This window comes from Manacus vitellinus, unplaced genomic scaffold (genome assembly GCF_001715985.3).
Source record: "Manacus vitellinus isolate BGI_N305 unplaced genomic scaffold, ASM171598v3 scaffold_97_pilon, whole genome shotgun sequence".
NCBI classification, from domain to species: domain Eukaryota; kingdom Metazoa; phylum Chordata; class Aves; order Passeriformes; family Pipridae; genus Manacus; species Manacus vitellinus.
In genome coordinates, this window is record NW_021940906.1 from 942,341 (window position 1) to 968,979 (window position 26,639).

Sequence of the window (26,639 nt, forward strand, 5' to 3'; positions counted from 1 at the left end):
AGGGACAGTTTGTGGTAGAATGATTAAGGTTGGAGAACACCTCTAAGATCACTGAGTCCAACTGTAGAGCAAGGCCATGGACTGGATGGGCTTCTCTGCCTCCCTCAGGCCGCTTGGAGGGCTCCTGACCCTCTGAGCTGGGATGCCCAGCCGTGGTGCAGTGCTGGGACTTGCCCTTTGGTGCAGTGAGGCCTTTTCCAGGAGGTTGTTGGAGGATGGATTGTCTGTAGTTTAAGTCCTAAATCTCCGTTGTTTAGTTCTTCCACTTTAAGGCATAGCACCCAGTCTATAATCCAGATTCATTCTGTTCATTCATATGCCAAACTCATAAGGCCTGGGAGAACCAGTCCTGACAGCATTGGTACAGCCCCACAAGGGTTTGAAGAGTGTTGAAAACGTGATGATTACTGCAGGGCACTTCCTGTGCAAGTATTTGCTATTGTGTCATAGGTTTCTGGATGGAGATGAGTTGGAGCATTGTCCAATCTGAGCACTGGATCTAGTTATTTTTCTTCCTTTCTAGGCATTTCTGGTACCAATTTCTGTTTAAGTTAAAAAAAACAGCCAACAGCTCACACAAAATGAGGAGTTGTCCTTGAAACTTTTAACTCAAGTGACGAATAAAGGATTGATTGGATTTGAGTGCTTAAGAAAGCAGATAGATTCCTAGTGGGTATTAGGAAGCACCAGAACAGGTTGGCTGCCAAATTCATTTTGGCTTTCAGTTGGAATCTGGTGTCCAGCTGAGTTGCTCAGTTTCTTCAGGTCTTCTGACACTTAACAGTGCTTTCCTGTGCCAGAAGGGCCTGGAAGGTCTATGCTGTCTGTCAGCTGAGCATCAAGTGTTTGTGGTCACAAACCTGACAGCACTGGGAGAGAGAAGACGAAGTAGATCTTTACCCTCTGGTTGTGACACCTTTATCCTAATGTCTCAGGTTTTAAAATTCCAGACTTAACCCCACGTCAGCAAAGTGATTATCTTGTTTTCCACATGGCTGTCTTCCCTTTCAAAATGAAATTGCATCAAAAGGAACCAAGAAATGGCCATGGTCCCCTCCGTAGCCCTCTGTAGCCTCATAGCAGCCCTTGCCTCCATCCTGGCAACAAGGGCTTTGAAGAAGGTGTTGCAAACAGGGCAGGTCCAAAATCCTTCCCTCACTCAGCATCCTCAGACTTCAGGAGTCTCTAGGACACCTGGGCCATCATTTTCAGTAGGCATGGAGAGGTCTGCCTTTCCTGAGCACTGCTGGGGTTTTGCCTGGCCACGCATGTCCGTTGCATTGTTCACTAGGGCAGCCCCGAGAGCCCTCCCTCGCCAGGGTGCCCTGGGCACCAGGAGGCAAAACTGCCCCTCTCTTGGGCTTGCAGGCAGGCCCTGGTCTGGGGACATCCTGGTGCAGGTACCATCCTGCCAGCTGGGACACAGCAGGGCCAGCTGCTCCCCAGGGACAGGGAATCAAGGAAGGCAGCTGGAGAGGCACTGTGGCCATGTCCCTTGGAGCTCAGGCAAGGCCTGAGATCAAGCCAGGATTCCAGCCAGGAGGTCAGTCCCACTGCTGCCAGACCTGCTGGAGACTGCGCTGCTGCAACTTGGAGTCCCTGGGCCCATGGGTGGGGGTCCCAGGGGAGCCTGATCACAGCCAGTAAGACTCAATAGTGCCCTCAGGGCCTTGACACTTTGCCCACTCCTTGAAATTCATGGCTTAAGAGGTCGAACATCACCAGTCCTGTGAGAAACTGCATGCAGAAGGCATCAAGTTCCCCTGACTCGCCCGTTTCCCCCATCAAATCCTGGCACTTGTGAAATTCTTTCTTGCAGGCAGTTAAAAGATCAAGGGTGACACTCCAACAGGAGAGCTGGAAGGGAAACTTCATGGACCTCTGCCTGCTCCAGGGTAGCATTTGCCAGCCCTCAGTCACAGTCTGCACTGGAGTAGTGTAGGCACCTGGAGGAGCCAGGAGCATCTTGTGGACCTGCCGTCCTCATACCATCTTATGGTGGTGCCAGGTAAGAAAAAACCCTTGGCATTTGCAGGGTCTGAGGTGGGATCTCACAACAGGGGCTTTACTGGGTCATGTTGATGCCAGCTGTGACCTTCGAGTTGTTCTGTGTTGGGTCGCATGGACCTTTAATACATCTTGAAGGGATTTATGCTGGGAGATGGTGGAAAGGGAGAGACCTATCTCTGCAGTCACTTTCTCACTCCTTTGTTGTGTTTGTACTGGTACCCAACTTGATTTCTTTCCTGCAGTGCCTCGCTGTGTGCCCAGGCAAGGTGATGGACAGCAGGGCAGAGATGGAGGTGGTGAGGAGCACGAAGGGCAATGCTGCTGGGGAGGTCAGCGTTCATGTGGTCACCACCGAGAGCACTGTGCAGAGCACCCACCTGCCAACCACTGCCTTCATCATACCAGGTATGTGGAACAGTCCTCTCTAACTGGTGTCTCCCCAGCCTTCTCCCCACGCACTGATACCTCACACTCCTTGTGTGTCTGTGCTCCTCCCAAATCTTGGGAGGCAAAGCTGTGCTGCTGTTGCCATTTTAAAGGTTCTCCGCATCACTTGGATGGTTTGTGGTAAATCAAAACTTCTTGAGTTTTAAGCCAAAGCCCTGATATCTGGAGCCCTGTGCCAGAGCAGCACAATGTGCTGGGTCCCTGCTCTGCAGGGCTGTGGGCTCCTGGGCTGCTGCAATATCATAGAATCACAGAATACCTCAAGCTGGAAGGGACCCATAAGGATCAAGTCCAACTCCCTTGTCCGGGCTGGACCACCTAGAACTAAACCATAAGGCTGTTGTCCACTGGCAACAGTGGAGATGGACGCTCCCTGAGCTCTGGTAGCCTTGCTGCTGTGACCACTTCCCTGGTGAGCCTGTTCCAGGGACCAACCACTCTCTGGGTGAGGAACCTTTTCCTAATATCCCATCTGAACTTCTCGTGATGCACCTGCATTCCACCTCCTTGTGTCCCATCACTGGCCCCAGAGAGAGGAGCTCAGCCCCTGCCTGCGCTGCCCCCTGTGAGGAAGGTGCAGACTGCGATGGGGTCAGCCCTCGGCTTCTCTTCTCTGAACTCAATGGGCCAAGTGGCCTCAGCTGCTCCTCCTAAGTCCTGCCCTCAAACCCTTTCCCTATCCTGGTCCCCTTCCTCTGGACACACTTGAGCCCTCTGATGTCCTTCATGAGCTGAGGTGCCCAAACTGCCCCCAGGACCTGAGGTGAAGCTGCCCCAGAGCAGAGCAGAGCAGAGCGGGACAGACCCCCCCCTCATCCAGCCAGTGATGCTGGGCCTGATGCCCCCCAGGACAGGGCTGGCCCTTGGGGCTGCCATGGCACTGCTAGCTCCCACTGGGGCTCATCCCTCTGTTCCTACATATAACTGGATTACCCCATCCCAGGTGCAGAATCCAACTGTTACTCTTGTTAGATTTCATACACTTTGTGATTGCCCAGCTCTCTGGTCCATCCAGTTCTCTCTGTTAGGCCTCTCAACCCTTGAGCAAGTCCACAGCTCCTCCTAACTTAGTGTCATCAATAAACTTAATGTACATTTGATTCCTGCATACACATAATTTATAAAAACATTAAAGAGCACCGGCCCTAAACCAGTGCCCTGGGGAACCCCACTGGTGATGGCCGCCAGTCTGTAAGTTTCTGAGCCCAACCATCAGCCAATTGTTCACCCAACATATGACGGACTAGTTGAGCTCTGTGCTGGACACTTTGTCCAGAAGGATACTGTGAGAGACAGTATCAAAAGCTTTGCTAAAATACTAAAAAACCACATCTGTTGGCTTTCTCCTTGGTCAGCTTGTGAACCTGTGTTGACTGTGACTGACAACTGTTGCCTCTCCAGTGTTTTCCAGTAACTCTGAGAATAACCTTCTCCATAGTTTTATCAGGCCCTGTAGTGAGACTGACAGGCCTGTAATTTCCAGGGTCATCCTTCTTACCCTTCTTGAAAATTGGGACCATTTTCAGCCCAGCTGACAGGTGTCTTTCAGGAGGTATGTGAGCAAAGCATGGATGTGTGTTAGATGAGATCAGGGGTGTTCTTCAGAAGCAGATCTTCCAGGTTTTCCTGCTGCTGGTGCCTCAGTTCTCACTGCACTGAGACCCTGATCTACACAGCGTGTTCCTTTGAAATGTAACTAAACTGGAAGTTTTAAACTAAAGTTGCAGTCTAGGAGCTCACCAGGACATTCCTGCTACATCAGAGCATTCTGATCACAGAAAAAGGCCGAGATCAAGCTGAAGTAGAACCCCTTGAATGTGGATAGTGTTGGTGCCACCCCCCACCATAAGCCATTGCTGGCTGCAGATTTTTTGGGTCACTCTGACTGCTTGTGGCCCACAGCACAGCCCTTGGCTGGGAGACCATGTCCTCTGTGATTTTGTGCTTCCTTTGAGCCTTGTTTGCACTAGCAAAGTGTTCTGTGTATGCCTCTGGTTGTTTGTCTCCTTTCTTCCCTTCTCAAGCAAATGCCACTACCATCAGCCTTCCCACGAGCACCTTAGAAATCCAGCGATTCCCCCGGGAACCACAGAGAAGCACAGGGGCCGAGAGGCCAGAGAGGGGAACAGGGAATGAACCGATCACAGCTACTGTCATTCCCCAGATCAGCGGGGTGCAGACTTGCAGCACAGTCCGTGTGCTGGAGTGGAAAGATGGGGTGGCTACTTTGCCTGGGAGTAACCTGCGGGTAAGTTCAGCCCTGGGCACTGTGTTTGTCCCCTCTACCACTCCCTGCAGCTCCTTGACCTTGTAAGTCCCCCAGCCTGTGCCAGGTGGGCACCACCAGGATGGGACGTGGCCCCTGACAGTACCTGCACCCCTACTGGAGGATCCCTCAGCTATTCTGGCTCTTCTTGTGCCCCATCCCTATGCCCCTCCTATCCTGGGAGCTTAGCAGAGCTCGCACATGGTGCTTGGGGGCTGCAGCAGGTCTTCACAGGGAGGCACAGTGGTGCTACGTGCTATGCAGGACATCTTTCCTTTCCAAGCTGTGCCATGGAGCCGGCTCTCACCCAGCTCCTGCACTCACCTTGGAAGCAGCACTCAGCAGGCAAAGGGTGCCTTCAGGGATACCCCTCAGTGCATGGCATAGCTTGCAGAAAATGCACCCGTTTCTCAGCTGCTTCTCAGCCTCAGGGCACTGCATCCTCCAGTCATCCACCTGCCAGTTCCAAACATCCTCCAGCTATTCTGCCAGCTGGTCACCCTAGTGCCCACAGTGTGTCCAGCACAGGCTGCAGGCAGGGGCACCATCACAGGAGACTGGGGTGCTGTACTCATCTCTGTCCTCGAAGAGCTGTCCTCTTGTTGGACACACTGATGACCAAACCATGTCCCTCATTCTCAGAGCTCAGCTGCACCCACAAGCTATCGAGTTACATTTCTGTTCTCCTTGTTAACTCTTCTTTGTTTTTTTGGTTCAACGATATAGTTTCGAATAAATGAGTATGGGACACTGAAGGTGGTGAGTGCTGATAAGATACCTCCAGTGGAAGCCCTAAAGGAGGGTCACACAGAGAAAGATGGGGACTCAGAGGTGGCACCCACCAGCAGAGACAATCTTACTGTGGCTAATGGTAAGGGCACCATGGTGGCACTTGAGGGGTGGGTACCACCATCCAGCACATGCTGTCTGCTGTGGTCCCTGAGTGAGGCAAATGTCTCCTGCTTCTGCTCTCCTTCCTTTGCTACACCTCGTGCCTCACTGCTGCTCCTCTCTCCTCCCAGATGTGCCGGAGCAGAGCAAGCTGCCCACAGCAGAAAGCATGTGCCACTGCGATACCTGTGGCCGGAGACACGTGTGGGATGGGGCCCGGGAAGGCAGGGGCTTCTGCAGCGAGCACTGTCACCAGCAGTTCAAAGAGAGGTAAAGGAAGGGGAGTCTGCACCATGCAGAGCCATATCCATCCATCTGCCCTCCCTCCCTTGGGCCGTGTGCTCCAACAAGGGATGTGAGCACGTCTGCCTCTAGGGGATCCCTCTTGTTCCCCTCATTCCTGTAGGCAGAGTGCCCTGGCTGCAGAGTGAGGGGATGAAGACTTGACGCAGGGGAAGCATGCAGGAAACACAGGAGCCAGATTTTCTCCTGGCCAGTTTGTGGCCTCATAAACACGTATCTACTGGAGCAGGGCTGCTGCAGGAGCTTGCTGCAGTGGGTGCTTCCAGGCTGAGCAGCAGTGGGAGGCATGGGTCACGGGGGCATTCCCAGCCACTCTGCTGACCAATGTGTGACTCCTGGGACTCGATTTCCAGCATCTCTGTGTGATTCTGGTGCAGCTTAGAGCCTTGTTACAAAACTAGACCCCTTTTGATCCATCCCTGTGTTCAGACTGATTTCTGACACCCAAGTGTGTGAGGATAACTGTGACCTGTCCCTGGTTCTAACGCTTGCTAACTTGTGTGCTGAGGAGCGCGTACATTAGTCAGGAGAGCATGTGTGAGTAAGAAACGGGTGGACAGTGATTCTCCAGCAGCCCCTACCTTACCAATACCCCAACCAGTGTCACATGCTATGCCACAGTGCTTTACCCTCCCTTCCTCTGTGCAGGTCTGTCATCGTGGAAAACTCTGCCAGCAGCACCAATGCCACTGAAATCCTCAAGCCGGTGAAGAAAAGAAAGAGGAAGGACTATCAGAGCCCTTCAGAGGAAGAATATGAATCTGAGCAAATGGTAGGATGAGGGCAGGGAGGGCGTGTGTGCAGATATGCCAATGTCAAGTGGGGGCCATAGGTCACCCCATGTACACTGTGAGTGTGCACAGTTCTCATCAATGCTTTTTGGGGTGTGTCAGCTGTAGGTAAAGGGGTAACCCACTGGCTCTTAAGGCCAAAAAGACTTGAATGTGTGGAGCATCGGGGCTTCTAACACTGGACTGGCTGTTTGGCTTGTCTACCATGGGCTGGGCAGTGCTAGACATGTCCAGGCTGGGCTGTAGCTATCGAGCACTCTTAGCTGCTCTTTTGAGTCTGGACCACCAAAGCAAGTGTTGAAGTAAGGGATTGTCTGTCTGTGTGCTGTGTGTCCTGGAAAGGAGAGACTTTGACAAGGCGAGGAAGGTCTGCTTGCCAGCCCTGACTATAGCGGGTCCATTCCAGGTGTGATTGTTACCGCTGAGCACCAAAATCCCCTACACCCTCCCATCATCAGATTCCCTGGCAGCCCATTTCTGGATCTAGCATTGATCAAATCAGGGACATCATGGAGGCACAGTAAGGCCCTTGGCACCGGTGTGTGCCCAAGGCACCGTGTACAACACGCAACCTAAATCTCTGTGCAGACCTGGGTTTTTGTTTTGTCTGTTCTCACGTCTAGGAGGAAAAGCAGGAAGAGAGGAAAAACTCTGTGGGAGACTCTGCTATGAGCAATCTGGAGGCTGAGGCGTGGAATGGGAGCCAGCACGGTATGGAGGGCCAGATGGGCGGTGGGGTCAGCGCTCCCACCATGGCTGGGGGATCCCACTGTGGGTCTAGACCATTTTGGTGCTCCAGCAGAGTCAAACACCCAGTGCAATGCACTGGTACATGTTCCTGAAGGCTTGTGAGCCCCTCTGCTTGCTTGATCCTGCTCTCTCTGTCTCTTTCCATTTCTCTCCTTTCCTCTCTTTCTCTCTGTGGGAAGGGTGCACCCCTACAGATATGGCTATGTCGGCTTCAGGCACTGGCCGGTGCTGTACAGTACCATCCCTCCCCTCAGGAGCTAAATTTGTTCCTGACTCGTGGATACCGTGTTTGCTCCCAGAGACACTATGCTGAGCAATAAGAGGACTCTGCACCATGTGTGGCTTTGCCCTCCCGTGGGATCAGGGCATCCCTCATGTCATCAGGAGCTCACAAGTTTGGGAGCTGCTCCTGTAGATGTGGTGCCACTGAAGCCATGTGATTTGGGGTTGTCTTATCTTGTGGGGATCTATTCCTGGATTGTATCAGAGATCTCAAAAGCAGAGCTGTCGACAGGGAGGAGGCAAGCTGAGGGAGGCAGTGTTTGCTTGGTTGTTGTTTTGCCTGCAGTGTGATGGGGGTGAGGGGGAAGGAAAACTTGGGGAAATAATGAAAATAAATATTTATGGGAAACCTTTTGTCTTTGAGTAGTGAAAGGTCATATTCAAAATAATTTTAAAATGAAAATGGTCTAGCTTCATAGTCTTCTCCATAGCCATGTGCAGGCACAGTGGCAGGGGCCAGGTGTCATTAATCCCTGACGTAACACTGAGTTAACCACTGTTTAAAAGGAATCTCATACGGCTCGTCTTCTGAGCCCAGAGCATGTAACTTCTCTGCTGCATACAAGTAAGTAGTGCTGCATACAAGTAAGCAGTGCTGAGCCTTGTTATTTCAGCATTTTATTTTCTCTTATTTTAGAAGGACATCAGCAAAGAAATGCTTCAGTGCAACATTGTCAGTGTATGCTCTGTCTCCTGGTGTATTTGTCGTTCTCCAAAGTGCAGAGCTTGTACTCAGATTCCCCAGCCATGCCTAGCACTTTTTCTATGTCCTAAAGAATACTAAAGGTGTTTATCACTCTGAAATATCAGCGAAGCACCTAGGTTAGTCACTTTGCTCACTGAAGCTCAGCTTTAATTTCTTCCATAAATTTTTATTTTTTCCATCTCCACTTCCCCTATGTGCAAGGGAGGAATGGGTTTAGTCTGCTTTTTCCGGGCATTTCTGGCCTGTCCTACATGAGGCTGTGTGCCGTGGCTGACCTGTAGCTGTGATTTCCTCAGTGCTGGAATAGGCACGGCACTCCTGGAGTCCCTTCAGGTGCTACAAAATAGGGAGAGAAAGCGGCTAGAGAGCAAGAAACTTGGGTTATGTCTCGTGCCTCTGCCGAGGCCTTTGTGACCTTCTCAAAGGCATGAAGGGTCACCTCCATGCCTGTGGAGTCTGTCTTCTTTTTGGGTAAATGCATTTCTAGGGCATCAGGGTGGCCCTGATGTGTCAGGTTGTTGTGTCAGAGCAGAGGACAGCAGAGCTGGCAGATGAGCCTGCTGCTGGTTTGACTGGCTGGGAGCCGTTTGCAACTGGGAATGATTCCCAGGTCTCTGCATGGATCCTACTGGTTGTCCCAAATCCATCAGTGCTGTGGGCATATCAAATGTATTGGCTGGAGGAGGACCTGGTTGCAAAGGTGTCCTGATGCTTTGCCCAGGATGGCTAGTCCCTCAGGCTCCTTAAAATCATAAAATAATGAAATGGTTTGGGCTGGAAGGGATCTTGAAGCTCATCTCATTTCAACCTCCCTGCCGTGGGCAGGGGCACCTTCCACTAGACCAGGTGCCTTACTAGGACATGGTACAGTGACAGAGGACATTCAGGGCATGGAGACTCCTGGTTCTGTCCTTCCTTGCACACTGGCCAAGTTTGCTGGAGAAGAGGTGGTGATAGGATGGTGCTGAGCTTCGCAGGGATGCAGGACTGTGTGTGAGAGCGGGATGGCCCCAGCGGGACCCACCCGCCCTCGGCACTGCCTGGAGGCAGCCAGGCTGGGGCTGGAGCAGCCTCTCAGCAGCGTTTGTGTGCGTTTGTGCTGCGCTCAGGTGCCAGTGAGGAGAAGAAAGAAGGCTGGTCTTGGGCGTCCTACTTGGAGGAGCAGAAAGCTGTCGCTGCCCCTTTAGATCTCTTCCAGGATGTGAGTTGGGATTTTCCTGTCTTTTTCCCTCTTTCATCTTCTCTGTTCTTTCCCTTCCCCTCCACCCCCCCGCCTCCTCCTTCTCCTCTCTTTTTTGCTTTGGTATTTTGTGGGATTGGGCAATATCAAGCTCCCATTGCCACCTGGAGGTGATTGGTCATCTGATTTGCCTGGAGTCCCACTCCCCAGCAGGGTGCTGTTCCCCATCCCAAGCACCCCACCTTTTCCTAGGACACCCCTGTGACTCTGGCATTGTGGAACCTTTCCAGCCCTTCCTGGAAGCCAGGTGTGGTCTCTCCTGAGGCCACATTGCTGTGCTGCACCCCTGCTCCCAGGCGTCCAACTGCCAGGGTGCCCCACTCCCCCACTGCGGCTTTTAGCCCAGGGGCACTGCCAATAGCAAGAGATGCAAACCCACAAGGACGTAGAACAATGTGTTTTTCTATGGGAAAAGAATTAAAATTTGGATGACAGCATAACCCGTGGCCCATAGTCTCCTGGTCCCAGGAGCTCCCATTGCCTGGTGGTTGCTCCTCAGGCTGGTTCTAGACTCAGCTCCCTGCACTGGTTTTTACGTCGTAGTTTAATTTTTGTTTCCAGTACCAAGTAGCTTCCCAGCACAAGAATGGCTTTAAAGTGGGGATGAAGCTGGAGGGGATTGACCCACAGCACCCATCTATGTACTTCATCCTGACTGTGGCTGAGGTAAGTTGCCTGCCATGTTCGTGGGTTCTTTGGACTCTGGGGCAGGGAAGGTGCTGCCACCTGGCCTATGGAAGAGATGGATGGAGTTGGTGCCTTTGCCTGCCTGTTGCTGCAGGAGATGAGCTGGTGCTCCAGCACCTTGGACAAACAAACAGGTTTGTTCTCTGCCAGCTCACAGGGACAGGACACGGCGCCATGGAGCTGCTGTCATGTCCTGGCCTAGTTGGTCTCTCCATCACCCTGACACAGCAGGTCATGAGGGGTGGGGTTGTGGTGATGGCAGCAGCTTCTTATCTTTGTGCTGATGCCCCTAGGACATTCCCTTGAGATGGAATGTATGGAGGCATCCCATTGCTCTTCCTTTTATCTGTGTGGGCTCTCCACTCAGCCATGTAGCAGTCAAACCAGACTCGCCTCGCGGTGCGTCCCAGGCAGCCAGCATGGCATTTAGCCAAAATCTCTGCACCAGCAGGTTCCCTAGGTGCAGAAAAGGGAATCTTTGCACTTGCTGGATCCAGCAAGTTCCCCCACCATGACATTTTGTGCACCAACCTGAACATCCCTTCTTTGGGCTGGCTTGTGCTGGCCTTGCACTGACCTTTGGTGGCTTGTGCCTCCTGCTTTGGGCACTGGCCTGTGATTGACTCCTGGCTTCTCAAGGCAATATAAGCTGAGATGGTGTGTGGGAGGGGTGGGGCATGTGACGCTCAGCCAGGTAGAGCAGCAGGTTTCCATGGTCCTTTCCCTTTCCCTTCTGGTAGGTGTGTGGTTACCGGATGCGCCTCCACTTTGATGGCTACTCTGAGTGCCATGATTTCTGGCTGAATGCTGACTCCCCCGACATCCACCCTGCTGGTTGGTTTGAGGAGACAGGGCACAAACTCCAGCCCCCCAAAGGTAAGGAGTTATCTTGTCTTGGGTGCTGGGTCCTGGTGAAGGAGGGGGGTGAACAGTAGGGGCAAATGTAGAGCGTCAGGTGGGGATAGGGTGGCTCCATGGGGACCAGGAAGGATGCTGCTCGGATACTGGCCCAAGAGGGATACTTGGGGTGGGGGAGGGTTCCACAGGACAGCCTGTGTCTTACAGGCACCTGAAAGAAACAGACCTGTCTCTTGTTCGCATTTTGGGGCAAAGCCCTGTTGGATGTCCCATTACCAGGCTGGAGTCAGCAGACGGGAATGATTTTCTCTGTGCAGGAGCTGCACTATGGATTTCCACTGCTCATGTTTTATAACACCCCTTCAAAACCAGCCATTGGGCCTAAGCCACGGGCTTTGGGCATCCCAGGGCTGCTGTGGATCCTCTTTGCCCACAGCAGGACATGCCTGGCAGGATGATGCCGGGTCAGGTATGGCCAGGCTCACCCTCACCACCTCCTGACTGTGAACTCACTGCTCTCATTTCTCTTCCTGAGGGGTTGTAGGTTATAAGGAAGAAGAATTCAGCTGGACAAACTACCTGAAGTTAACAAAGGCTCAGGCAGCTCCTAAGCACCTCTTCTTGGTCCGAAACACTGTGAGTAGCAGTATCTCCTTCCTACCAGAGCCTACAGGTTCAGTGTGAGTTTTCTGCTCCAGCTGAGCAAAATGCATCTGCCAGCACTGGGCTTTGCTCTGTTCACCCCACACTTCTCAAGCCCACAGCGCAGAGGGCCAGCAGTGTGTACTGCTGGCTGTGGCACACTTTGCTACTCAGGATCTGTAGCTTGAACACTAGTTTGGTGTGCCCAAAATTGGTGCTGGTCTGATTCACTGTTTCATCCATGTTGGTCTAATGGACAGTTAAACGTGTTACAGAAGTATTGGTAAGGAGAAGTAACTGTTACTGTCAACAATTATTTTGCTAAAAAAAAAAATCAGTTAATGTTTCATAAGTATAATTCTTTTGTCTCTATTAATGTATGTTCATTGTTTATGTGTCTGCCTATTTTTTTCACACGGAAGCTTGGTGAAGGGAAGTGGGAATGTAGCAGAGTGCAAAATGCTGATCATTTCTTCGTCAGCTGCAGAGGAAACTCAACCTATTGATAAATCAGCCTCTCTAAGTTATTTATTGTGTCTCAACCCTGCTGTTCATTGCTGCAACAATTCCACCAGTGTGTATGATGCAGGATTTTACACAGATTTTGGATCCAAGAAATAAGGGCTAGGAAGGGAGAAGGGCCCATCCCAGCTGCTCCTGCCATGTCTAGGGCATTGGTCACTGCTGACACTGAAGGACTGTGACCTCAAACAAATGTTTTGTGACAAAATGGGAACTAATGTCAGTTGGAGGCTGTTTTTCTCTTGGAGGTTACTGTTTATAGAAGATTCTGAGGATCAGAAGATCACTTTTCCTCTTTCTTTGTGTGGCCAAGCTGAGTTACTTACCCTCTGCCTCTTTCCTTGGATACACAGCAGGGCACTGCCCTACTGGGAGCCTGAGTGGTCCTGGGCCTGCCTGGAGGCCAGAGAGGGTCTGGTTTTGGGAGGGTTTTGCCTCCTTGCAGCAGGCAAGGGAAGTGTTGAGGAAGGAGCTGTGCTGCAGCTTGCCCCTCTCTCCTGCCAGCACGAGGCTTCTCCAGGCTTCGAGGTGGGCATGAAGCTCGAAGCTGTGGACCGCATGAACCCTTCCCTGATCTGTGTTGCCACAGTGACTGACGTGGTGGACAATCGGTTTTTGGTGCACTTTGACAACTGGGATGATACTTATGACTACTGGTAAGTGCACAGAGGCTCCTAGAGTGCCAGTGGTGGGGAGACACCCTGCCACTGCTTCAGCAAGAGTGACGGGGTGCTTGGGAATGCATGGGACAATCCCAACATGCTGCTGCAGAGAGGCCCTGAGCGACCCAGGGAGGCAGAGGGTCACCCTCCTGTGCTGGGGGACAAACCTTTACCTGTTCCATGTCACCTTGTGGAATGTTGCCATGGCTTGTAGCTGACATGGGGCAAAGACAGGCACGATCTCATGCTGTGGGCTCGGCCTGAAACCTACTTGGGAGACAGGGTCACCTGCACTTCAGAGACTGAAGGCCTGATCTTAAAAAGCAGTTCCTGCGCCTGTAGGCAGGGCACTGTGGCCAGGATGGGGAGGTGTCCCAGTCAAGGCTGATTAAGGCCAGTTAAAATGGCCAGTTAGCACAGCCACGGTCCTAAGAACAGCTTCTTAGCTTTGTGGTTGGAGCCCTCTGACCTTCTCTTCTCACCCCAAGGGGCTGTGGGGCTGCAGCAGGTTCTGTCCCCGTCTGGTGCTGGGCAGCTGCCTGCTCTATCCCAGGGCAGACCTGCAAAGCAGTATCTCCTGAGGGTGCTGTGACTGCTGTGACCGACTGGGAGCCATACTGGGGACATGAGCCCACCCAACTACCCTTGTCTCACTGCTCCAAGCTCTGGAGGATGTGTTCTGCCTCCCTACTTGCAGCAAAGGGCTGCTGTTCCCTGGGCAGAGGCATGTGCCTGGGCCTGCCCCTCTGAGCTGAGTTCCCCGCTCTAGCTCTTGCCTTGCTGGGCCCTGGAGTTCCCTGGGTCACTCAGGGACAAGAGTGCTGGAGAAAACCTCAGTTTCTGCAGGGGCTTTTGCTGGTGGTGCAGGTCTGAGGGTGCTGCCACGTATCCTTCCCTGGGCCCCCACAACCCATGGTGATGAGCTGGGTATTTCAGCCCTGTGTAAGAGCTTGGATGTGTTTTCTAGGTGTGATCCCAGCAGTCCATACATCCACCCAGTTGGATGGTGTCATGAGCATGGCAAACCCCTCACACCTCCTCAAGGTGAGTCAGTGGCCTGGGAGTGCATCCCTTGGGGACAGGCTTTTCAGGGTGGCATGGGGGTCCTGGAGGCACAAACCCCATGATCCTTGCTTATCTGCAAGCCCAGACAGTTTCCTTCAGCAAGGCCACAGCCAGGGAGACAGCATGTACCTGCCAAGGCTCCTGTACACACATTCAGATGCAGCATGGTGGCTGTGTTGGGCCAAGTCTCCCCACTCAGAGACACAAGGAGGACCCAAGCTGTCTGTGCACACCCAGATGTTTTCTGCTTCCTTGTATCCTGGGTTTCATGGTACATGGGAAAATAGTAGCACTTCTTGATGTCTCTCAGGTTCCTGTGTGCCTGGCACAGACTTGGTTGGCCCTTGAAGGCAGTGGGATGTTCTGAGGCACTTGCTGTTTTCCTGCAAGAGTGTCTCACCTTCTGCATCTTCCCCGTTCCAGATTATCCTGACCCTGACAACTTCACCTGGGAAAAGTACTTGAAGGAAACTGGAGCATCTGCTGTCCCAGCTTGGGCCTTTAAAGTGGTGAGTGCCACATCATCTGCTTCACCCCACCTCAGCAGGAATTTGGGCTGTCTCCATTGCTAGGTCTTTTATGAGAAGTCCAGTGATGTTCCATGTGCTCCTGCCACAGGCCTGGGCTTTGGATCTACACTCAAGGCTCAGAAGTCAGGGCAAGTAGTGGGAAAAATTAGAAGTGTGACATCCCTTTGGCTAGACAGAAGCTGGGCGATGGGAAATAATTTAGGTTTGCTTGATTAGTGTTTCTCTCCAACTGCACCCCCAGCAGCTGCGTCCAGCCAAGTGTGGTTGCAATATAGATCCCCAAAATGTGTCTCTTAGAGACCTTCTTCCCTGGGGCAGCTTCCCTATCTTGTTAAAACACAGCTCAGATTCAGGAGGCCTGTTCCCACTCTCTCCTGTTGCTGCTGTGATCTGGGATGGCTTTTCCCCAGCCAGGCCAGGGCTTGAAACTGGGATTGAGGAGTACGCACTGCTGGGAAAGCTGCCAAGGGGTGCAGGAAGCCTGAAGAATGGCCCTGCTCCCTGCTGATCTGGGTTCTTCCAGCGCCCACCCCATGGCTTCCTGGTCAACATGAAGCTGGAGGCAGTGGACAGGAGGACTCCTTCCTTCATCCGAGTGGCCAGTGTGGAGGATGTGGAAGATCACAGGATAAAGGTGGGTGCTGGAGGATCAGTGCTGAGCCTGTGTCCAGGAACTGTGCTGGCTTGCTTCTGCCCTTCCCTGCTCACTGGGAGTGGAGGTCTGTCAAAGCCTACTGTGCAGAGGTTGACAGGTCTCAGTAACTGGCTCCAGGAGTAGAGAAGAGCCTTGTGCTGCAGTTCAGCTCTATCCTGCTGCTTGCTGGCAACTTGGAGAGCTCCAGAGCTCCTCAGGGACGTGTCCTGCATTTTGAAGAGTGACCTCTGCTTGTTTTCCCAGGTCCATTTTGATGGCTGGAGTCACATCTATGATTTCTGGATTGATGCGGATCATCCAGACATCCACCCCATAGGCTGGTGCTCAAAAACAGGACACCCACTGCAACCTCCTCTCAGTAAGTCCTGCGCCTGTGTCAGTCCCTCATCGCAGGGCGTGAACACGCCAGACCCCCAATGTCACTGCCTGCACAGAAATGGGAGGGCGGGTGCTGGACATGGATGGGCAGAGAGGAAGGACCTTTCCACAGATTTGTCAGTTGGAAAAGTCCTCCCTTGTTTAGGGCAGGCAGGGAGCCCAGTGCCCTGTCTCTGCCTGGGCTTGCAGCCATGAAAGTCTCTCTCCTGTTTCTCCTCCTGGTCTAGGGCCAAAGGAACCAGCCTCTTCTGCCCATGCAGGCTGCCCAACCCTGGGCTGCAAGAGCATCCCTCATACCAAGAGTTCAAAGTACAGCTTTCACCACAGGTGAGCTCCCCAGCACAGCTCAGAGAGGTACAGCTTCCCTGCCAGTCCATGCCAGCTCTTCTTCTACCACCCCCACCAGCATCCACTCCTTCCCTGCACCCACCCCATGCCTGTCTCTACCCCCTGCTTTCCCCAGGCTTGGCCCCAAGGCAGCATGGAGCTCACAGCTGGTGTGACCCCCGTGATCCTCTCCTGTGCCTGTCCTGTGGCACCCAGAGCCCTCTGGGGTACCCTGTGTGCCCATCTACCTGTGGGGACCTATAGGCTTCAGAGAGGACCATGTCTATAAGATGGTGTTCCCTGACACCAGCTGTGAGAACACTGTTCCTCCCATCCCTCATGGATGCCTTTCACTGTGAGGCTGAGCTGGGAAGTCCCAAGAAGGAACAGTGCATCTTCCCAGCTCAGGCAGTCACTTGCAGGACCTTTTCCAGGGGATAACAGACTCAGTCTAGTGCCAACCTCAGTGCTAGGCTGGCATCAGAAGGAACCAGTATGGCGAATCATAGAATAATAGAATCAGCCACGTTGGAAGGGACCTCTGAGATCTTCAAGTCCAACCCTTGATCCAACCCTGCCGTGGTTACTAGACCATGGCACTGATGCCACATCCAGTCTCATCTTAAAAACCTCCAGGGATGGAGAATCCACCACTTCCCCAGGCAGCCCATTTTAATGCCTGATTACCCTCTCTGTAAAGAATTTCTTCCTAATGTCTAACCTAAACCTCCCCTGGCAGAGCTTAAGACCATGCCCTCTTGTCTTACTGATGGCTGCCTGGGAGAAGAGACCAACTCCCACCTGGCTACAACCTCCTGTCAGGGCATTGTAGAGAGTGAGGAGGTCTCCCCTGAGCCTCCTCTTCTCCAGGCTAAACAACCCAAGCTCCCTCATAGGACCTGTGCTCGAGTCCCTTCACCAGCTTTGTTGCTCTTCTCTGGACCTGCTCCAGCACCTTGACATCCTTCCTGAACTGAGGGGCCCAGAACTGGACACAGTACTCGAGGTGTTGCCTCACCAGTGCTGAGTCCAGAGGAAGAATCACTTCCCTGGACCTCTTGGCCACACTGTTCCTGATCCAGGCCAGGATGCCATTTGCCTTCTTAGCCACCTGGGCACACTGCTGGCTCATGTTCAGCTTCCTGTCCATCCACACTCCCAGCTCCCTTTCTGCCTGGCTGCTCTCCAGCCACTCTGTGCCCAGCCCTTGGGGCTGCAGGGGGCTGTTGTGGCCAAAGTACAGGACCCGGCACTTGGTCTTGTTCAGCCTCATGCCCTTGGAATCAGCCCAACTCTCCAGCCTGTTCAGGTCCCTCTGCAGAGCCCTCCTGCCTTCAGCAGATTGACACTATCCCCCCACTTGGCGTCATCTGCAAATTTGCTGATGGTGGACTCAATCCCCTCATCTAAATCCTCAGTAAAGATATTAAACAGAACTGGGCCCAACTCTGATCCCTGGGGACACCACTGGTGACCGGATCCCAACTGGATGCAGCTCCATCCCCACCACTCTCTGGGCCCGGCCAGCCAGCCAGTTCCTAACCCAGCACAAAGTGCACCTGTCCAAGCCTTTTCCAGGAGTGTGCCATGGGAGATGGTGTCCAAGGCTTTGCTGAAGTCCAGGGAGACACATCCACAGCCTTCCCCTCATCCACCAGGCAGGTCACCTGATCCTAAAAGGAGATCAGGTTGGTCAGACAAGACCTGCTCTTCCTAAACCCGTGCTGGCTGGTTCTGATCCCTTGTCCATCCTGTAGGTGCTGTGTGATTGCACTGAGGATGATCTGCTCCAGAACCTTGCCAGGCACTGAGGTCAGGCTGACGGGCCTGGAGTTTCCCGGGTCCTCCATCTGGCCCTTTTTGTGGATTGGTGTGACATTCGCCAACTTCCAATCATCTGGGACCTCCCCAGTGAGCCAGGGCTGTTGGGAAATGATGGAGAGAGGCTTGGCGAGCTCTTCCGCCAGCTCCTCATCACCCTTGGGTGGATCCCCTCTGGTCCCATAGACTTGTGAGGATCCAAGTTGCTCAGCAGGTTACAAACTGTTTCCTCCTGGATTACAGGGGGCTATTCAGCTTCTTATGTCTGTCTACAAGCTCCAGAAGCCAGCTCTCCTCAGGACAACCTGTCTTACTGTTGAAAACTGAGGTAAAGAAGCTGTTAAATACCTCAGCCTTTTTTTCATCTTTGATAACTATATTCCCACCTATGTCCAACAGAGAATGGGGGTTTTCTTTGCCTCTCCTTTTGCTACTGATGTGTCTGTAGAAAGACTTTTTGTTATCCTTAACAGAAGTGGCATTATCCATGAGGATGGGGAGGGCAGGTATGTGATGTGAACCCCAATAACCTGCTTGTTCAGCACTGTGGTGACTTGTACAGGGTTATTGTGATGGCAAATGGACAAGTGCTTGTACCTGAAGAGACTGGGTGTGCCCTATCTGGGCACCCAGTGCCCTCACCCCCGGAATTTGGTCAGCACCTTTACTCTGCTTTTCATGATCAGGGCTATGGCAGCCCATGCTTGGGGGCAGAAGGGTGGCTCTGCTGGTTGGTCCCCCCGTGCTGCTCCAAGCTGGGTCCAATGCTTGTCTCCCCTCTGTTCTCTAGGAAGTGCCCCACACCAGGCTGCGATGGGTCAGGACACGTGACAGGGAGATTCACAGCCCATTACTGCCTCTCAGGGTGCCCGCTGGCAGAGAAGAACCAGGGCAGGCTGAAGGCTGACTTGTCCGACACCGAGGCCTCAACTCGCAAGAGGAACCTGATGGGCTTCTCTCAGCGAAAGAAATCTCGGCACCATGGGAGGTAGGAGCACACCCAGTAAGCCGCATGCAGGGCCCCTGTGCCACCACTACCTGCCATGGGAGGGATACCCCCAGTCAGAGAGGCTCCTTGGCCTTGGGGCAGCACGGTCGCTGGCAGCTGGCCTCGGTCCTTTCAGCTCTGTTGGGCACTTCTCTTGGTTTTTCTTCCCACATTTTCTGTCTTTAGCTTTAGCTGTCAACCCTTTGGGTGAGGGTCCAAGTGGTAATCCCTGCTCCCACTGCTGAGGCGTTGCTCTGTGCGGTGTGGAGGAGGGCCCTTGGGCCAGTCCCAGCCTTGTTGGACATCAGTCTTCCTGTCTCTTTAGAGGGAGACCTCCAAAGTACCGGAAGATCCAGCAGGAAGACTTCCAGAGTAAGTGCCGTCTTCTGCCACAGTGTCATTGCAGGGCTGGCAGAGCTGGGGTGGTGGCTGCTGGGGGCAGGTCTCCCTTGGCTAACACAGGTCCGTCCCAGTGAGGGGCTTGTGGTCGACTGCCAGAGTTGATCATCGACAAGGAATGTTCCAGCTTCATACCAGAGCTCTGTTAGCTCCCTCAAGCATGGCTCTTGGATTATGCCTGCGATTCTTTGAGTGATTTAGGGCAGGGAATAAGGATCCTCTCCATGGCAGTGTACTTTCTGCAGTGCTTTGTCCTCTTCAGACAGGGATAATGGGATGCTGTGCCACAAAATTTCAGCCAAATTGTGAAATGCCAAATTATTGCTGCTGCACAGAAATTGATGCTGAACAGTTTCCTTGGTCTTTAGTTCTGATGTCTGACAGAAGTAGATGCCTGACATTTATCCCAGCCAGTCTCCATTTTACCATGGGCCATCTACCCTAGTGCTAGGGGTGAATGAAAAAGAGCTTTACTTGGGAGCCATCCTTGACTCCTTGGAGCAGAGAGCAAGTGAAAACCTTTGTTAAAAACGTGAAATGAACTGGATTATATGGGAAGGAGTTCTGGTGTGAAATTTGATACATAAACCCAGTTCAGTATAGAAAATGAATGATTGAAGGTGGTGAGAACAGGGCAAAACCAAACTTGTCTCTAAACTTCTATCCCCAATCCCACCAAACAGAACACTAGGATACACTGATATCCTAGTAAATCAGGGGATAACCCATAGCTCTTGATACCTGGACCTATCAGACCATCTGCTGCCACCCCTTGGCCCCCCCCGAGCAAGGCTCTCCCCAGGGCTTGTAGGATATGATGGGATGTTCTTGTCCTTCTACCTCGTATCACATCTTGCATTTTTATCCCCAGCTATTTCTTCAGACAGCATGCACCAGTCTCTCTTCATGTCCGCCCTGTCTGCCCACCCCGACCGCTCCCTGTCTCTGTGCTGGGAGCAGCACTGCAAGCTGCTGCCAGGGGTGGCTGGCATCACAGCTGCCATGGTGGCCAAGTGGACCATTGATGAGGTGAGATGGTTTGGAACTCTTCATGCTGGCCCCTGGTCCTCTGGCATGGCTGGGAGCACCTGCCTAGCTGTTCAGCACTACGGCAGATGCTCCAGGCATGCAGGGGCTTCAGTGGTCACTCCTCTGGGCTACTGAGGAGATGGTCCACTGGACACGCTGGTGAGGGGCACAAGCCCTGAGGACAGCTCTTGGGAAGCACATGCAGAACAACCAGGTTCTCACTTGAATATGACACTTCCCCAGGCCCAGGGCAGGCAGGTGGAGACAAATAGCAGTCACTTAATTTAGCACGTTACAATTTTCCAAAGTTTCACCTTTGCCAAGTTAAAAAATTAAAGCTCAGACTCTGCAGATGAGCAGTGCCTGTTTTGTCTGAAAGAGAAATCTTTACCTCAGATTCTTCATCATCACCTTCATTCACTTTCTTGGACATTTATGATGGCCCCTCTTAAGGCCTGAGTAGCTGGAGGAGCTCTGGCACCAGGCCCAGCAGCCATCCCTGCCTGATCTCAGGCACTGGAACAGGCTGCCCAGGGCAGAGGTGGAGTCACTATTCCTCGAAGTGTCCAAAAGCGGTGTGGATGTGGCACCTTGGGGACATGGGTTAGTGGTGGGCTTGTCAGTGCTGGGTTAATGGTTGGACTTGATGATCCCAGAGGGCTTTGCCAATCTTAACAATTCTCTGATTTTCCCATTAGTCCCTGGGTGCCCCTCTCCTTCCCCAACCCCTCGGTGGGAATCCTCTCACTGTGCTGGAGGTGCTTGTTGGAGATGAAGCTGCTGAAGCATTTGCTGTTCTGGGGCCAGGGGAGGCCAGTGTCTCTACCTGGATCCAGGGGTGGGCTCTGGGCATGGGAGGGTGAAGCAATTGCAGCCTTTGTCCCAACAGCCACGTGGCACCTTAGAGGGCACAAAATGCCTCTGTAACAGTGAGGGTGTGGGCTCAGGGTGCTCTCTAGTCAGAGCCATTGCTCTGTCTTGACATTTTTCTCCATTTACTCCAAGGTGTTTAGCTTTGTTCAGACTCTGACGGGTTGTGAGGACCAAGCCAAGCTCTTCAAGGATGAGGTGAGAAGGGCTGTAGGATGAGAGCAGGTGGCCAAGGACAGCTGTTTGCCAACAGGGCTGGGAGGAATTGGCCAGTGGCCTTCCTGGAGTGGATTGCTGCTGGATGCTGAGAGTGCATCCAGCATGGGGCAGTGATCCCGCCCTGCAGCCCCACTGCTCTCGAGTGTGCAGCTGTCTGGCTGTGCAGATATGGGGCAGGAGGAGAGCTGTGCTGCCCTCTTCTCCCGGCAGGGGGAGGGAGGGCCCCACTGAGATTGGGATGGGGGAATAGGAGGAGGATCGTGCTGCAACCTTAATGACACCATCACCTCCCGAGGGAAGCTGCTTCCTCCTCACCCTTTCATCTTCCCCCATCTGCACCCTCTCACCAGTACAGTGGTTGGGTGGCATTGCTGTTTGTCAACCAGAGTTGATGTTTTTTGACCCCTCTGTGGCTCTGAAACCCAGGGTAAGCTGATGCTGGGCACGCTGGGGACACCCACTGTCCCACAGCCTGTTTGTAAATGGCCCCTGTGCTTTAAGGGTGCTCAGGCAGGCAAAGCTGAGCTGGGGGCAGCCTCCAAGTGTGCCAGGACCTGGAGCAGGGAATGGATGTGTGTTTGCCTGATGTCTCTGTGCTGTGCCCTTTGGGCTCCAGTGCAGAATCCCAGCCTGGCTGCAGTGTGAGCTGCTGGGACGGCCCCTGGAAGGGCCTTTCCCCCTGTGCCCTGTTCCTGGGCACACAAGCTCCCAGCTGTGGTTTATCTGGGGCAGTGTGGGAGTGCTGTGGGTGGCCCCTGTCCTGCTCTCTGGGCTCACCTGTAAGTGGGACTGTGCAGGTTCTCAGGTCGTGCTTTTGCTGGCTGTCCCTAGGAATGCCAGCCTGGATTTTTGGTGAGTGCCTTTGTTCCTGCTCTCCTCCCCAGATGATCGATGGTGAGGCGTTCCTCTTGCTGACGCAGGCTGACATAGTCAAGATTATGAGTGTCAAGCTGGGCCCAGCACTCAAGATCTACAATGCCATCCTCATGTTCAAGAACGCTGATGACACCTTAAAGTGACTTTTCTTGGCCCGATCAGGACCCTCCCTCAGCATTGGTGCTGCCAAACTGTCTGGTCAGGACAGAGATCCCCCCAACCAACCACAGCTTGTCATGTCCTGCTCATGTCCTTTCAGATGCCACATCTCTGCTCTCTCACCACTTCCTCTCCCATCTTCTTCCCTCCACACTGCCCTTTTCTTCCAGTGCTGGGTACAGGCTGACCCCAGGCCTCGGGGGTGGCTGCAGGGATGGAGGGTGGCCTATCTGAGCACCACAGATGCCCCCATGTCCTGCTGTGACTGCACTGGTTCAGAAAGTGTTGAGGGATGAGGGACCACTGTGGAGGGTGGGGACTGAAACCACTACTCCACTCACCCAGACGTGGGAAGGGACTGACTGCCTGCGTCTGCGCTCGCAACCATTGAGAGGCTGTTCTTGCCTTTGCTCAGCAGCTGAGAGAGATTTGGGTTTTTTCCCTTACTATGATCCTGTGGTGGGGCTTGTGCTGACACCATTCCCAAGGGACACTCCCAAGGAGCTTCTCCTCATTTTGCCTTTTTTTCTGAATTCTTTTGACTTTTTAAGCCCAGATGATGACTTTGCTTTGCCCCTTTGCTACACTGGAAACCAGCGGCCACCTCTTGCCCCTTCAGGAATCAGGTGTCCTGGCTGCTGCTCTGCCCACGACCAGCACCTGTGCTCTGTTCCTCTTTCCTGTAATGCAGCAGCCTTAGGGCCCTGCAGGGCCAGGGCTGGCTGGGGGCAGAACAGGCTCTGTTTCTTCTTGAGCTTGACTGTTTTGTCTAGCACTTCTTCAGGAGAAAGGATGCTTGGATAACTTGTTCCCCTCACAGCAATTAAAGAGTCCTCTGCAAAGGAGAGTTGGGCCCTCTTTGGTCCATGTATTAGGAGCAAGGCGCTCTAGAGTGGAGGCAACTGCGAAGGACAAGATGCATCCATTGCTCCATAGACAGATCCACAGTCACCTCTGAAGGTGTTCCTGAGTTGGCTGACTCAATCCTGCCAAACTGCCTTCTCCCCATTTTTTACCCTCACAAGGCACCCAGGTTTTGCTGTCTGAAGAGCTGGATCCTCTGCTGTCCCTGGATCCCTTACCTGCAGAGCTAAAAGAAACACAGCACTTAACTGGTTTGTTTCTGTCCTTTTTGGAACGTAGCACCTTTTCAACAAGGCTACAGGCACTTTGGGAATGTTCATGTAGTGCTGTCCCTTGTAATGGAAGGGAGACGAAGAGTGCTAGGGCTGCAAAGCCAGGAAAGCCAACATGCCTGCGGGTCCTCAGAGAGTCCCTGTGCCTCCTGGCAGCACCCGTGCTGCTCTCCATGATCCATCATCCTGTGTGTGCCTACTGTGGGAGCTGTTGGAGCAGTGCAGTGCTGGAGGACGGCTACCTGCCCACAGGCTCTCCATAGTCTGCAGCAATGTGATCCCAGTCCCATATTCACTTTCTTTTCCATTCCTAAGAATGACATATCAGTAGCAAAACAATCTCCCCCTTTCCCAGTGCTCAAAGACAGGGATGAAGAGATGTGAGCAAGTGTACCAGCAAGATGTCCTGGAGCAGCACTGCCTTGAGAGCCGCTGTCACCCCTGGGTCAACCTGTTCAAGGCTTCCAATGGAAATGTAGCGTTTTGACTCTGTTTTATTGAATATTTGGGATCACACTTGACCTGCTCTTGAAACGTCTGCCACTTGCTCTTCACGCAGGACTTGCAACTGGTCCATGTCTTTGTTTTGTCAAGGCTTGGGTTTGATTTAGGCAGCTTTCCCTCTCTTTTCCCTGTGGTCGGTTGGGGGGGATCTTTCCATCTCTTCAAGCACTGCAGTGTGGCAAGCTGTGGAGAGAGGGAGTGGTAAGAAACAGCTGTGCCCCTGGTTCCCACAGTTGCTCCCCACAACACCCTTTGTCTGCAGTAATGGTCCTTAAGGTGGTCTCTTCATTTGATGGAGAGTCTCTTTCTGGGCCACTGTGCGCTGGGGAAGAAGAGGAGGGGCCCTGGGACCTTCAGCTGTGAGACTGCAAATGATGCTGAGACCTCTCTAGATGTGATCAGGCACAAAAAGGCACTGGACATGGCTATTGAGTTTAGAAGGAAATGTCTTATGAAAGCATCCTGTTTTCATCTTCTCCATTCCCATGTGTGAAGTTATTCCTTCTGTTGGGGAAGGGACTAAGCACCGTCCCAGGGTGCTGGAGAGGAGCTGCTACCCAGGCATCAGATCTGAAACTAGTGTGAAGGATGAAGAACCTTGTGTCTCACAGGGCTGCCTGGGAGAGCAGAGGTGGTGGGAAGCTTAGAAGGTCCTGATGAAGGGGAATAGGAGGCATGAGCCAAGCCCTGGCTGGACCACAAGTCTGGGTACAACCAATACCACTGGCTCTTGCTCTGCTGTCGGGTGCAATCAAGCCATGCTCTGCCTGGGCCCCAGCAAAACAGGCAGAGCTGCATCTCCACACTGTGCCAGCCATGGCACTGCCTGACCTGGGCTCGAGAGCAGACACAAACTGAACAGGACTACCAGGGTGCTGCCCCTTGGCTGGGGGGTTCTGGCTGCACAGCTGGAGCCCAGGTCTCCACTGGGTCTGAGCCCTGCACAGGAAGCAGCTGTCAGGAACACCGGTTCCACAAGAAGGGTGATGAGAGATCTGAGAGTCTGTGTCACACACCTGCAGAATTGAGCATCACTTCATCAGCCTCTCAGGCTCACTAGGCCATTGGGGTACAAAGCTGCTGGATTCATCTGGGTGAGGGAGTTACAGGGTTTGTAGGTGGTCAAGGGCTATTTACTGTTAAAACTTATAACCTTCTCGTGTCCTTTAAAACTAAACCCAAAGGATCGTGTGTGTACATGTGGATGGGTGTTTGTGGGAGTACCACGACACCATTCCCCTGCTGTTGGTGTGTCACTCTTTCAGGGTGGTCTCTGTGGCTGTGAAGGCAGCAGATGCCTGTCACAGGATCTCAGGTTCTCAGGTGATGTGTCCTCCATGAGCAGTTGTCCCTGGTCCAGCAAGGAAGCCAGAAGAAGGAAGGTTTGCTGTACCCCTGGCCTTGGCAAGTCCTCCATCCCCACAGAGCATTGTGTGGGAGTCCCCTATCAGGAACCATCAAGGACAGCTGTGACCAAGGAAGAAGCACCAAAGTTTTTTGTCCTTACCCTGTTGCCTGACCAGATTGCTCACAGGGATGTTCACTGCTGTGTCACTAAGAAGCCAGAGAGGAAAGTGGGGCTGGGTCTGGCCCACAGGTTCCTCTCTGGGACCTTTCTGAGAGATGTGACTGCAGCCAAAATTTCTAAGTCAATGAAGAGTTTTTGAAGTCAAATGTTTTTTTGACTGGAGGCCCTCAAGCCTATTCCTGCCCCTGCAACTGGTGTTGGTGGGGCTTAGCTGGAGCCATGGGAGAAGTCCCACCAAATGCACCAGCCTCAGGCATGGGGTGTCTTCTGTGGGGGCTGATCTGGAGCTGACTCTGGGTGCATGGGAGCAGTTGGAGCCTCTTGGAAAGATGTTTCTCCCTCCTCATGGAAACGGGCAGCATTGGGACACTGTGAGCCAAGGTCTCTGTTTCCATGAGAGCAGCCAGCCTGAAGCTCAGCAGGCTGAAGCTTTGTGCCTGCCCTGCCAGAGCACGGCTGCCCACTCCTGCCTTCCTCTACTGATTTCCATGGTGATCACTAGCACTTTTAGAAAAGAAAAAACCCCTCCAAGTTGTCCAGGAGGGTCAAGGGCTTAGGGCAGCTGCTGTCTGCAGAGGCACATCTGGGGCCATGAGTGCAGTGAGGGCATTGGAGAAGAGGAGGGAGCTGAGAGAGGGATGTGACTTGGCCAGTCCTGTTCCTCACTCCTCAGCCTCCAGGAGAGAACTCCTCAGGTGCGCAGAGGGAAAGAGAAGAGGGCCGTAGCCAGGCTCCCTTCTTCCAGCCCTGACTTTCCCTCGGGGGCCTGAGCCTTCCTTGTCCTTGAAGGGAAAAATGGGGAGCATATTGTGGAAAGAGTGTGATTATGATAACAAAAGCTTTTTGCACTTTCATTCATTTTGCACTCTTTTTTAATTTCTTTTTTTCTGCGTTTTTGATATTGGCGCCTCCTTTTCATAACAAAAATCCTTTTGTTGTAGCCAGTGCAGCTATTCTAGAACTGTGTGTCCTGAGCGTACAGAGTTTTAAAGGCCCTATATATATAAATTTATAGTGGTGCAAAAGTAAATTTATATATGTAGATGAGGATGTGATGTGTTTCGTCAGTGTTTTAAAATAATAAACGAATGTAAGCAA

General features: G+C 52.9%; 1 protein-coding gene across 2 annotated transcripts; it reads left to right on the top strand.

Moving 5' to 3' along the window:
• Positions 1 to 2,261: 2,261 nt before the first annotated feature.
• Positions 2,262 to 26,639, top strand: L3MBTL1 (L3MBTL histone methyl-lysine binding protein 1). Of its 2 annotated transcripts, none has more exons than XM_025896515.1 (21): positions 2,262 to 2,415; positions 4,482 to 4,705; positions 5,450 to 5,594; positions 5,746 to 5,884; positions 6,566 to 6,689; positions 7,332 to 7,419; positions 9,556 to 9,647; positions 10,248 to 10,352; positions 11,114 to 11,249; positions 11,767 to 11,867; positions 12,900 to 13,051; positions 14,025 to 14,101; positions 14,546 to 14,631; positions 15,176 to 15,286; positions 15,551 to 15,665; positions 15,913 to 16,012; positions 18,624 to 18,821; positions 19,147 to 19,193; positions 20,092 to 20,249; positions 21,255 to 21,317; positions 22,223 to 26,639. In XM_025896515.1, the coding sequence occupies exons 1-21, from the start codon at positions 2,280 to 2,282 to the stop codon at positions 22,355 to 22,357; spliced, it is 2,532 nt and encodes an 843-aa protein (XP_025752300.1). In that variant the 5' UTR covers positions 2,262 to 2,279; the 3' UTR covers positions 22,358 to 26,639. The 2 variants fall into 2 exon arrangements, with proteins under 2 accessions (XP_025752300.1, XP_017942018.1); XM_018086529.1 differs by having other exon boundaries at positions 11,776 to 11,867.

Bases quoted from the DNA above. Each gene is read 5' to 3' on its own strand.
- L3MBTL1 (XM_025896515.1), top strand. From the start codon at position 2,280: ATGGACAGCAGGGCAGAGATGGAGGTGGTGAGGAGCACGAAGGGCAAT. The intron at 2,416-4,481 runs GTATGTGGAACA...TCCCTTCTCAAG, and splicing joins CACTGCCTTCATCATACCAG to CAAATGCCACTACCATCAGC. The intron at 18,822-19,146 runs GTAGGAGCACAC...CTGTCTCTTTAG, and splicing joins AAATCTCGGCACCATGGGAG to AGGGAGACCTCCAAAGTACC.